The sequence below is a fragment of the Elgaria multicarinata genome, chromosome 1 (assembly GCF_023053635.1).
Source record: "Elgaria multicarinata webbii isolate HBS135686 ecotype San Diego chromosome 1, rElgMul1.1.pri, whole genome shotgun sequence".
Classification (NCBI taxonomy): domain Eukaryota; kingdom Metazoa; phylum Chordata; class Lepidosauria; order Squamata; family Anguidae; genus Elgaria; species Elgaria multicarinata.
This window is the reverse complement of record NC_086171.1, coordinates 180,385,963-180,398,290: the sequence shown is the minus strand read 5'-3', so window position 1 is coordinate 180,398,290 and position 12,328 is coordinate 180,385,963. Positions and strand designations below refer to the sequence as shown.

Here is a 12,328-nt window from a genome sequence, read left to right as displayed (position 1 = left end):
TTTCATTGTTAAGTCTGAAAAATTTTGAGAGTGTGCTATACTTCTCATGCTTTCGGCATTGGGTGTGAGGAACTGAGAGCCAAAAGTCCATACAGTTTCTGGAGGACTGGCATAGTGGAAGTCAAGGAACAGTTATATTTCTTTATACTAATAGTGCCCATGGCGACATGGGCTTTACACTAGTATAAACACTAGTATAAACCCATCAGGTCCTTTGTAATGCTATAAAGTCAAATATGTTTTTCCAATGACAGGTATCTAAAAGCCTCTTTATCTACATATGCACAAAGATTGTACACTCTTGATAGCTTGTTCCTGATTTTAAGAGTAACTATTCATTTTTCATAATGTTGAACCTATGTATTTTAATATCATTAACTTGAAACTAAAGATCCTACTGGACATATGATTTTCTTAAATAGGCAGTTAACCATAATTAATGTATCATATGAGGAGACTGATCTCTTATTTCATTCTGTTACACTCCATGGAGCTAATCAAAGATAAATCCCCAGCTGGAATAAATATATAGGCATTTACATATACCCTTTCAAATTGAGGGTTATAGAATTTGCCTATTATAAATGCTGCTATTACAACTTTATTTGCTGACATCCTGCTGTTTTTATATTTTCACTTCATTATTATAATTTTGTTTGAGCATTAGTATGAGCCTAGTTTTTGTTATTGAAATGCTACACATAGTGATCTGGTAGATAAAACATGTTTCTTTTAAAAATTCATCAGTATCTATAATCTTCAGCATACACAGTAGCATGCTACCTACGGTACTATCTGTCCTGTCCATTCTTTAGATCTTTTGTTAGCTGTGGCTGACTGACCTTTTTCACTGTTCCATCACATTTACAATATAGTGGGCATATATTTCAGTTTACTCTTATTAGGCTTCAAAATAATTCTCTTTAATCACTTACCACTAGTTCCTAACTAGTTCTGTAGTTCAGAGTTCTTCAACTTGGGGTCTAGAACTAATCTCTGTAGGTTGCTTGCATTTTTGTTACTGTTAAAATGCAGCTTCTGTGAGTCACAGAAGGGACTGCCTGCATTTAGTATGCATACTTTGCATTATAGCACAGGGTGCATTTGCATTTTAGCAGCCCCTTTTAGAGGCACAGAGTTTGCTTGAGGCAGTAGCAGTGTGTGCTTTTCACAACTTTGGTACCTCTAAGCTCTGTATTGCAGCCCCAACATTTCACACCAAGGAGAGTGGTTGTAGTTGCTCCAGAGCAAGTGAAAGGCATTCTGCAGATATTCATAGGAATCTTCATAGATTCCAGGGCTCTGGCCTGGTACTGAAAAAGTAACAAAGGTGAGGGAGTCCTGGCATAAATTATACCCTAATCATACTTTATTTCATTGGTTTAACAGTATTATGTTTTTGCAAATGATACACATTATTTCTTGTTGCTAATATAAATGAAAAAATCTGTGCTGTTTCCTAAAATGAAAGTGTCAGATGTATCTTTTGGGGGTATCTGTTTGTTTAAAGAGTTTTGTTATAAATCATCTGGAACTAGGAGTGAGCAGTGAAGTGGCCAAGTTTGCCGATGGCACCAAGTTATTAAAGGTTGTTAAAACACAAAGGGATTTTGAAGAGCTTCATAGGGATTTCTCCAAGCTAGGAGAGTGGGCATCCAAATGGCAGATGTGGTTCAATGTAAGCAAGTATAAAGTAATGCATGTTGGAACAAAAAAACCAACTTCAAGTATAATCTGATGGGATCTGAGTTGGTGGTTACCGACCAAGAAAAAGATCTTGGGGTTGTGGTGGACAGCTCAATGAAAATGTCAACCCAGTGTTAGGCATTATTAGCAAGGGAATTGAGAATAAATGCCGTATTGTACAGAATTTATACAACCTATGGTGTGATCACACTTAGAATAATGTTTACAGTTCTGCTCACCACACCTAAAAAAAAGATATTGTTGAGCTGGAAAAAGTGCAGAAAGGGGCAACGAAAATTATCAAGGGGATAGAACATCTCCCCTATGAAGGAAGGTTATAACAGCTGGGATTGTTTTAGAGGTGTACAAAATTATGTATGGTGTGGAGAATATAGATAGGGAGAGATTTTTCTTCCTCTCCCATAATACTAGAACCCAAGGTTATCCCATGAAGCTGAGTGGTGGAAGATTCAGGACAGTTAAAAGGAAAAACAACTTCATATAACACATAGTTAAGCTATGGAATTCGCTACCACAAGATATAGTGATGGCCACCAATTTGGATGGCTTTAAAATGGGTTGGATAAATTCCTGTTGGAGAAGCTATCAGTGAGTATGTGCTACCTCCAGTATCTGAGGCAGTAAGTCTGTGTGCACCAGTTGCTGGGGAACATGGGTGGGAGAGTGCTGTTGCACCATGTCCTGCTTGTGGATCCCTGGTCGACAGCTGTTTAGCCACTGTGTGAACAGAGTGCTACACTAGATCAACCCTTGGTCTGATCCAGCATGGCTCTTCTTATGTTCTTATGTTATGTTATCTGTGTTCGAATGGCCTGCAAAATGAGAGCAAGAAATGGTTGGAAATGACTTGCAAAGAATCCATTGTAACATGGACCCTTCAAATAAAATCTTTATGGAAAAGGTTTAGATGTCATTAAATGGCCTTTTAAAAAAAATAATGCTGTATTTTTATTTGATAATGATTGTAAAAGAATATATTGGTTGACAGCTGATTGGCCACTGTGTGGCAGAGTGCTGGACTAGATGGGTCCTTGGTCTGATACAGCATGGCTGTTCTTACATTCCTATGTTCTTAACGTCCATTGCACAGTAGATTATGTGTAAATTTAACTCTCCTATATGTTTGAAGATTTAGGTATCTTGTTAAGTAAGCTTGAAAAAGGTTCTTGTGTTGCAGGTTTTAGGGTTAAAGTTGAGTCCCAGAATTGAACTGCATGAAGTTCACCGCATTAGTACTTAGCTTTGTAGCTGAACTATGTTGAGAAATGGAATTTTCCATCCAGTGCTTTCTGTTCCCTTGTGAGGTTGCAGGTGTTTACAAGCTGCTGGTATAACTGTGTAAGGGATTTTTTTTGATAGCATGTAAAACAATCTTGGTGGTTAAGTATTCCATATATGTATTCCTGATTTTGTATGATACAATCATTATTTCTCTCTTGTCTGGATGGAAGTAGTTCTTTTTGTTTAAAACCCTGTTCCTAAACCCTGTGACTTAATGTATATTGAGCCTTTATTTTAGAAATGAAAGGATGGGTCTTAAAGTTAAGGTAAAGTACCATATTAAAACTATATTCTTTTATTAAATAAAAAAATGAAAGTAGAAGAGGTAGTAATCTCTGTGTATAAAACAAGGATAGTAGTCACTGGAATTTTATACATTGCCAGCAGTTGGCTGTCTAAATTGGTGACTTTGCTTTGTTGTATTTTAAAAAATGTGTAATTATTGCAAGGAACTTAGGAAAGGTTATTTAATTTCCTCTACAAAAACCTGGCCTGGGCTACTTGCCATTATAAAAAATACATTTTGTAGCATAAGCATCTTCTGAAATGATGCCAATTGAATGAACCAGCATATACAATGACAGCAATGAACTTAATTTCTTGTGCTTTTTCCTGGGATTTTAAGCAACAGCAACAAATTTTCAGCCAAGGAAAATACAGATAGTTAAAAGACCTGCAAATTTAGGAAAGGGGAGGAAAGTTTTTTTTAAAAAACCACCCGAGTCCTTACAGCAGTATCACTTGGAATATTTATAAATCCTGTCGTATGGCTGAATTGAGAGTTTTGCAGAGTCAATATGCATTAGTTGTGCCCATCTCTATTAGGAAAACTGCATTCATTCTAAAGTCAACTAACTTAAATATTTCAGAGAATCCACAAATACATCTCTGATAACAATTCATTCTATTCACAACAATACTGGGATGGGGTGGGAGGGAATAATATATAAAAGTAACTAGTTGTGTTTTTTTTACAAGCAGAGTTTGCAAATTTTGGGGGGAAACAAAGGTGTTAATAATTGAATATATATTTGTATCAATAAGACCAACATTAGCTTTCCTGAAAGTCCAATGCTTATTTATATGTAAAGGAGACTTAGAATAAGAATGGTTTCATCCTGGATGAATAATAGCTCTGTCCTGAATGTGCACTATTCAGACAGTGGTAATACCAAGTGCCACAGGCATGCTATGGAACCGCCTTGGACAGGGGTGACAATCAGCTCTGTGTTTCACTGCTATACATGTCTTAAACCCTAATCCCCAGGCTACAGATTTAAAGTTTAGACCAGTGAAGTCTCCTTGCTGTGGGCTGCTAATAATTTCTTTGTTTAATAAGAACAATAAATCATGGTCTAATAGTAGTATTAACCTTTATCACTTCTAGCAGTAGAGACCAGCCCTGGCGCAAGGTTTCTTGCTACTACAGTCCCTGTCCCACACACTCCCCCATACCTTTGTCTACTTCGGCTCTTATGGAGACCCTTGCAGGTTTTGCAAATCTTTATGGGGCCTTTACAAGAGATCACAGGAGCTCTCTGGCTAAGTGCAACGAGGGAAAGAGAGGGAGGCACAATTCGCCACTTCACTGCTCCGCTGCCTGAGGTGGGCACCTCACTCTGCTTCATGAGTGGGTGTGCCCAGGTAAAAACTAGGAAGCTTTATGGCTGTTCAAGGACTTATTGGACTAGTTTGGTAAGATATAAAGGGAAAGCCCAACTTCCTCTCCTCTCTAGCCCAGTCCCTCATCCCAGTTCTAATGAGTTAGGTTAGTATGCTTGTTAAATGAAGATTTCAAATACCAAACAGCAGTCCTAAAATAAGGGGTAGTTAGCTTTGTGGAGGAGAAGTTCTTAGCCAGCTTTATGCCAGTCTTCCCTTGCATATCCAGGGAGAACACACACAGTTGCCTTGGAAACAACAGCTGACTATATTTACCAATTCCAGAGAACAAGGCTTGAATCCTGCCAGCCTCTGCTTTCTTCAGCACCAAATGTATAACTTGCTTTCTTGGATCATTTCAGTAGTTAGTCCTGAGGTAGTATTAACTCTGTAAAGAAGTGTGTTAGAAGCAAGTGAATCCAATTATCAGTAGTGGTGTTCATACTTCAGAAGAGGGGAGGGTTTTGTGAACTCCTGGGGGGAATTTACAACAGGACTGCCTGTTTTGCTGTCTGATACAGAGCAGCAAATGGTGCCCCTACGCCCCCAGACAAGGTAAATAGCATCTTAAATCAGTCAAGTTATTTTGGCACCTGAGGCAGAAAATTCCACAAGCACTTCTTCCTTTACCTGGTAATAAAATACGATTATAATAAATTAAATGCCTAACAATTTACTGCCTTTTCATGACACTGAAAATTAGCTGCCTGAGGCAACCATCTCACTCTGCCTAATGGTAGGGCTGGCCCTGAATAGTAATGCTGTCCAAAGCATAGAGGCTGTCTATAAGAGCACACCTGCCTAATATGGAGCTTCCTGTTGAGTTCTGCACTGGACCATTTGAAAGGCAAGCTGCACTCTTATTTGATCCAAGAAGAGAAAAGGGATGACTTACTGTAGCTTACTGGCAGTTCTCAAATTTAATTTAATTGACATGTAGAAGGTTTTTTTTTATATAATCTGTCAAATAAAGAAGCCACTACTTTTTCAGCAGTGCATCAAGCCGGCCTTAGATTAGCCTACATGTTTCTCAGTTCTTCATCTAGTGCTTGTGCAGTTCAGTCACAGCTAACTCTCAAAGGGAGCTATGGGTCAGATCATTCTGCTGTGGTGATTGAGGCAATTCAGTTGTTTGCTATTGCAAAATTAAAAGAGATTTTACGCTCTTAACTCCCAGGCAATTACGGTTTGATTTGCCTGTAAGTCTACCATTAGAGGAACTCTCATTAGTGAATCATCCCACCAAAAGGAGGAGAGGAGTCGGAACAGAGAAAAGCTTGTTAAACAAATGACAGTCTTGATACAATGCTACCACTTAAACATATTTGACTTTTGAAAAATATAGAAATGTTTAACACAATTGAAGCAGTTTTTAAACTGAATGGTGTTTTTATAACTGTTTTAAATATTTTAATTGAGTAATATTAAATAAAAGATATAGTGCACAGGCTACATAAAAAAACTGTCAATATTAATACCTTTGTTTTAAAAAAATACACTGAAGGTGCTTTTATTATTATTATATTATTATTATATTTATTTGTATCCCGCCTTTTGCCCAATGCTGGGACTCAAGGCGGCCTTACAGAGTTTAAAATATACGGGGGGGGGGAGGGAAACAAAACCATAAATTAAAAAATACACAACAAAATTATAAGACATTAACATAGATGGAGGGCTGGATTATTCTCCAAAGGCCTGCTTGAACAAAAAAGTTTTAGCCTGCTTCCGAAAGCCCATCAAGGAGGGAGCCTCTTTCAAATAACCTGGACCCGAACCATATAGAGCTTTATAGGTCATAACCAGCACTTTGAATTATGCCCGGAAACAGACTGTTTTAACGGGGGAGTTGTATGCTCCCTGTAACAAGCCCCAGCCAACAATCTGGCTGCAGCTCTTTGAACCAGCTGGAGTTTCCGAACACTCTTCAAAGGCAGCCCCACGTAGCGCGCATTACAGTAATCCAATCGGGATGTAACTAAGGCATGTGTCACCGTGGCCAGGTCCGACATCGCTAGGAACGGGTGCAGCTGGCGCACTAGCTTTAACTGTGCAAATAAACTCCTGGCCACCGCCGAAACCTGGGCATCCAGGCTCAGGGCTGAATCCAGAAGTACACCCAAGCTGCGGACCTGTGTCTTCAGGGGGAGTGTAACTCCATCCAGCACAAGCTGAATCCCTATTCCCTGACCTGCCTTTCGACTGACCAGGAGCACCTCTGTCTTATCTGGATTAAGCTTCAATTTGTTCGCCGTCATCCAATCCATTACTGCCAACAAACACCAGTTTAGCACAGAAACTGCTTCCTTGGAATTGGGTGGAAAGGAGTAGTAGAGTTGGGTGTCCACAACTCCGGATAACCTCTCCCAACGGTTTCATGTATATGTTAAATAGCATTTTGTGAACCGCCCAGAGAGCTTCAGCTATTGGGCGGTATAAAAATGTAATAAATAAATAAATAAATAAATGGGGGACAAAACAGAGCCCTGAGGGACTCCACAGGCCAATGGCCAAGGAGTCGAACAGGAGTCCCCCAGTACCACCTTCTGGGTCCGTCCATCCAGGAAGGAATGGAGCCACTGTAAAACAGTGCCTCCAAGACCCATCCCAGCAAGGTGGCCCAGAAGGATACCATGGTCGATGGTATCGAATGCCGCTGAGAGGTCCAGCAGAACCAGCAGGGACACACTCCCCCTGTCCAGTTCCTGGCGAAGATCATCCACCAAGGTGACCAAAACTGTTTTTGTCCCATAACCAGGCCTGAAGCCAGATTGAAATGGATCTAGATAATCTGTCTCATCCAGGAATCCCTGGAGTTGGGAGGCCACCACATGCTCCAATACCTTGCCCAAAAATGGGATGTTGGAGACTGGACGGTAGTTATCCAATGCAGTGGGGGCCAAGGAGGGCTTTTTCAGTGTGGGTCTTACCACTGCCTCCTTCAAACAGGCTGGGACCCTTCCCCAGCCTGACCACTCCGCTTACTCACTCAGCCAGTCCCCCTCTGGCAGCTTTTATAAGCCAGAAAGGGCAAGGATCTAGTATACACGTGGTGGCTCTCACCAATCCAAGGACCCTGTCCACATCATCGGACTGTGCAAATTGAAAGGTATCCAATAATACTGGACAAGCAGGTGCCAAAGTTACATCCACTGGATCTGCATCAACAATAGCATCCAAGTCAGAGCGGATCCGAGCGATTTTGTCTGCAAAGTGCTGGGCAAATTGGACACAACAGGCAGTTGAAAGGTCTGAAATCACTTTTTGGGGGCCAGAGTGTAGAAGGCCCCTGACCACCCGAAACAGCTCTGCTGGATGGCTCTTTGCACGGTTCTCTTCTCTGGACGGACAGAGAACCCTGGCGGGAAAAGCTGAGAGAGATTAACTCCCCCAGCTTCATCCAACCAAGTCTGTGAGACAGGCCAGGTCGGCATGCTCATCCAGGATCAAGTCCTGGATAGCAGTTGTTTTCCCATTAACCGACCTGGCGTTCACCAGCAGCAATTTCAACCCAGGAGGTCTGTTGCCAGGGCCATCCAAATTATTTGAATTGGGGGGAAGTTTGGGGACAACCAACACCCTGTCATTGCACTCTCTTTTATGACAGTGCAGCTGTCTCCCTGCCCTGTATCTCCCTCTGCCCTGTATAACTGTGATGGCTGCTCCTGGACTCCCATCACCTCCTCCACTCCCAGGAAAGCAGATATTCATGACAGGCTGGCAGAACCCTCACACGACTAAAAGGAAGCAGGCCGAAAGTAGGGGGAGGAGAAGAAAAGAAAAGAAACAAAACAAACAAGGGGACAGGCCCTCACCCTTGTGTACTGCCCTGAAGTGGCATCCCCAAAGTGGCAAACCCCTTTGGAGTCCCCCTTTCAGCGGGGAGCCCGCCCCCAAATGAGCCTGCCTCTTAAGCTCCCAGTCCCCCAAAGTTGTTGCAGCTGGGGGTGAGATTTTTTTTGCTGGGAGCCTGAGTCTGCTAGGAGGCAGTTGGAGGTTCCGCAGACGAGGCAGGACAACAGCAGCCGCTGATTGGTCCCTTGCTCTGCAGGCCTTCCTCTCCTGGCTGGATCAGATGGTCAAAAACCCAGGTAGTAGGAGCCTGACTCTTAAGCTCCCAGTCCCCCAAAGATGTTGCAGCTGGGGGTGAGATGTTTCTTTGCTGGGAGCCTGAGTCTGCTAGGTTTCTTTTACCCTCTGAATATTTTTTTCCTGAGGATTATACTTAATATACCTCTTGTTCCTGGGCAGATTAGATCCACAATACAGAATGAAATTGAGATAAAAGTTACCAATAAATATGCAGTTGATATACTTACAAAACTGAAAAACAAAGGTCCTTTCATGTATGGCCTGCCCTTTGAATTTTGCAAAATTCTTCAAGTGATGTGGGTGCCACACACATTTTTAATGAGACCATCTCCATATTAGAGGACTGTAATCAGGAGGATTAAAACATTTTCACAACAATAATGTCACAAAGACCTACATGGGACATTATCTACACTTTCAAGAGAATAATTATAATAATAATGTGTTATAATTGATGCCTTGTAGGAGAAAGTTACCTGTGACCTGGTTTAAGGTTTCTGAGGTAAATTTGGTGGGCGGGTGGGTATATTAAGGATGTTGTATTTGTGTTTTACATTTCTCTTGGTTAGCTTTATATACACCTTAGCTCCTCTGTGTTTAAAAGCATAAAACATCACATATCTTTTTCTGATATGTAAATACATTTTAAAATTAAAAAAGGCGAGGTGCACCACATTATTGCTATGCGCTGCCGCTGCATGGTGTTATGGAGAATTTAGAGAGGGGCAGAGTGTCAGAACAAGCCTCTGTTCTACCAGTATTTGCAGGGGACCCTTGCAAGAAAGATCGTTTGTTGTAAAGTGCCCAGAGAGCTTTGGTTATTGGGCAGTATAGAAATGAAATAAATAAAGTTGATGTTTATGATTCAGTTAGCCATAGACAATGCTTTGTTCTGTACTGCTTTGTAAATGGAAGAAGAAACTTCCTATGCAAGAGGCTTGGACCTTTTCTGAGTATAGTTGAGTTTTTCTTCCATGTTCTTAATCCATTCTGTGAAAACCCGGGACCTCTTCCAAAGCTGTAATCTTAATCATTGTCTCTTTCTTCTGTTGTTAGTAGGAGCACTTTGCTGTTTGACAACTAACTTCAGGGTTCTCAGTAAAGATGGATGAACTGCAAGATGTCCAGTTGACAGAGATCAAGCCTCTCCTGAATGATAAGGTAATGTCTCTTGTTGTTATTGAGCATTAGCAAAGTTTTAGTCAGTTTATGTTCTGTGCCAGTTATGTCTTAAGGGGTGTGCGGCTTCCACAGTTCTGCATTTTTGGTATTGGGAACAGAGTTTAACATTCCAAGAAAAACTGCTGTAAAGTTTTCAAAAGATTTTTAGTTTTAAAGTAACCAAACACAGATTCTTCTCCTGTTTACTCTTATGTCTGCTGTTGTCCTCTCCATTTTTTGCATCTCTTTTAGAAAAGGGCCCCCTGTCCTTCTGTTGTTACTCTGTAAAGTGCCAAGTACATTGATAAGACTCTTGTGGCACCTTATTATGGCATAAGCTCTTGTGGACGAGAGTCTACTTCATCAGTACATTAATGCACTGTATAAATAAGTAATGGCTGTAGTGATTGTCTATAAGCATTCAAGCCAATGACTGATGAAATTTCCAAACCCAGAGGAGCAATTTCCAGTGGTTAGGAGGGTTTCAGTGTCCTATATCATTCCTTGCCCCTTCCTGTGAGTAGCATAAGCAGAATACATTATCCATGTATCCATTATACATTTGCATCTATCTATCTTTCTCTGATTTCTGCTTTTCTTAGTGCAGAAATTGAGCTAGCTTTTATCACAGAATTTTATTTTTTTTGCAGACTATATGCATCCCACTGTATTTGTGTGTGAATAATGTAATAATGTAATTTGGTGTGAGGTATAGTGATAGATGAATATTGCCAGTCATTTCCTTGCTCTCTTCTTATTAGCTTACAGTGTGCTTAAACACCTATGGGTCTTCTGTTTTTCACATGATCTGTTTTTCACATGTTCTGTCATGTCTCAATTGTTCTGTATTAATTAATTCTCTCTCACACACATTTGCTTTGACTATTTTAACATATTCTTTCCTCCTGAATCAAGTCACTAAAAACGTTTCATTTTAAGTCTTTTCTTTCTAAAGGGAAGAGAACTACGAGTTAATATAAAACCTAGAAATAAAATCCTAGCCAGATCTAGTGATAAAGTGTATTTTAGCCAGAGATTGAGTTTTGTGCAAATTTTGTGACATGTTTAAGAAGATCATAGGAAGCTGCAATTGGTCAGACCATTGGTTCATCTAGCTCAGAATTCTCCACTGACTAACAACATTTCCCCAGGGCTTCAGTCAGGAGTCTGTTAGGGACTGAACCTGAGAGCTTTTATATGCAAAGCCTGTACAACTAAGCAGCTGCCCCACCAAGTTATCATATACACACAAGAGAATGTTGTCCTTGAAATAATGTTGGAGACTGTTTAGAAATACATTTGAAAATGAGTAACTACACATATACATGAAGATTTTGAAAGTGTTAAGAAGTTAAGATAAAAGTCAGAGATTTTTTTAGTCTTTTAGGTGCCACAAGATTTTTTTTCTGCAATAGACTAACATGGCTACCCTGTGTTACAAATGACTGCATTTCTAGGATCTTTCTGTGTATACAAATGTGTAAATTACAGCATTGGCTCCTCTTCTATTCTTGCCAGTTCATATCACAACATGAGATGAGCTAGTTTTGCACTTCAGCGGCTAAGGGAGGGGGAAAGTATTGCTTTCTTTATTGAAATGATTGCTGTGCACTTTTTAGTCCTGTTTAGTGCACGATGCTTTAATTCAGACAATAGTGCAGGAAACTTCCATTCATTCCATAGTTTTGCTGCAAGTGATATGCTGGAGCAGAGTTTATTAGACTGCTCTGAATCTGGGCTGTTCATTGGCTCCTATTCTTATTTTGACAGAACGCAGCTCGAAACTTCCAGGACTTTGACTGTCAGGTAAGTGCATGGAACCAAACTTCTCTTGGAAAACAACAATGGATCTATCTTGATCCATTCATCTTCTGAGTCAATAATAAAAGATAACTCAAAAAACCTGTTGGCTTTCACATACTTCTTGCTGGTTTTCTGCATGTTTTCTGCATGCTGTATCTACCACCAGATCACAAGAGCCACATTTTGGAGCTGATGGTTTTGCATTGGCTTATGAAACAACAGAATATTTGCAATATTTGTAAGATGCAAATATACATTGAAGCAGGAAACCAGTGAAATGGGAGGAGATTGTAATGTTCAAATTTTAAAGCACTATTTTCAATGTCATAGAAATCCAATCTATTATATGGAGTGACCAATTTTTCAGTCTGTGGCCTGGCAAGATATCTTGTCTTCTCTTAGTCATAGTTACTCCTGAAGTGGAAAATGCCAGGCTATTTCTAGATTAAAAAATTTTTCACAGCTGCCTTTGCCATACATGATCAGAATCGAATGTGAAGCTTAAGAGGCAGCTTGGATGTGGCATCTGTGCAAAGCATGGCTAGGATCTGTAATACCTGAGTTGTTGCACTGAGAAGAAATTTAAATACAAGGAGAGTAGCACAGGAATCTAATCAAACTT

At 40.3% G+C, this 12,328-nt stretch overlaps 1 protein-coding gene across 4 annotated transcripts in view; it reads left to right on the top strand.

The window, feature by feature from the left end:
- NDRG3 (NDRG family member 3) overlaps positions 1 to 12,328 on the top strand; it is a 45,605-nt gene that overhangs the window by 7,069 nt on the left and 26,208 nt on the right. For 3 of the 4 annotated variants that reach the window (XM_063144769.1, XM_063144786.1, XM_063144759.1), the window contains exons 2-3: positions 9,799 to 9,903; positions 11,674 to 11,709. In XM_063144769.1, the coding sequence (XP_063000839.1) occupies positions 9,847 to 9,903; positions 11,674 to 11,709 (93 nt within the window). In that variant the 5' untranslated portion in view covers positions 9,799 to 9,846. The remainder of the gene's footprint in view (positions 1 to 9,798; positions 9,904 to 11,673; positions 11,710 to 12,328) is intronic. The other variant, XM_063144778.1, reaches the window with a different exon arrangement.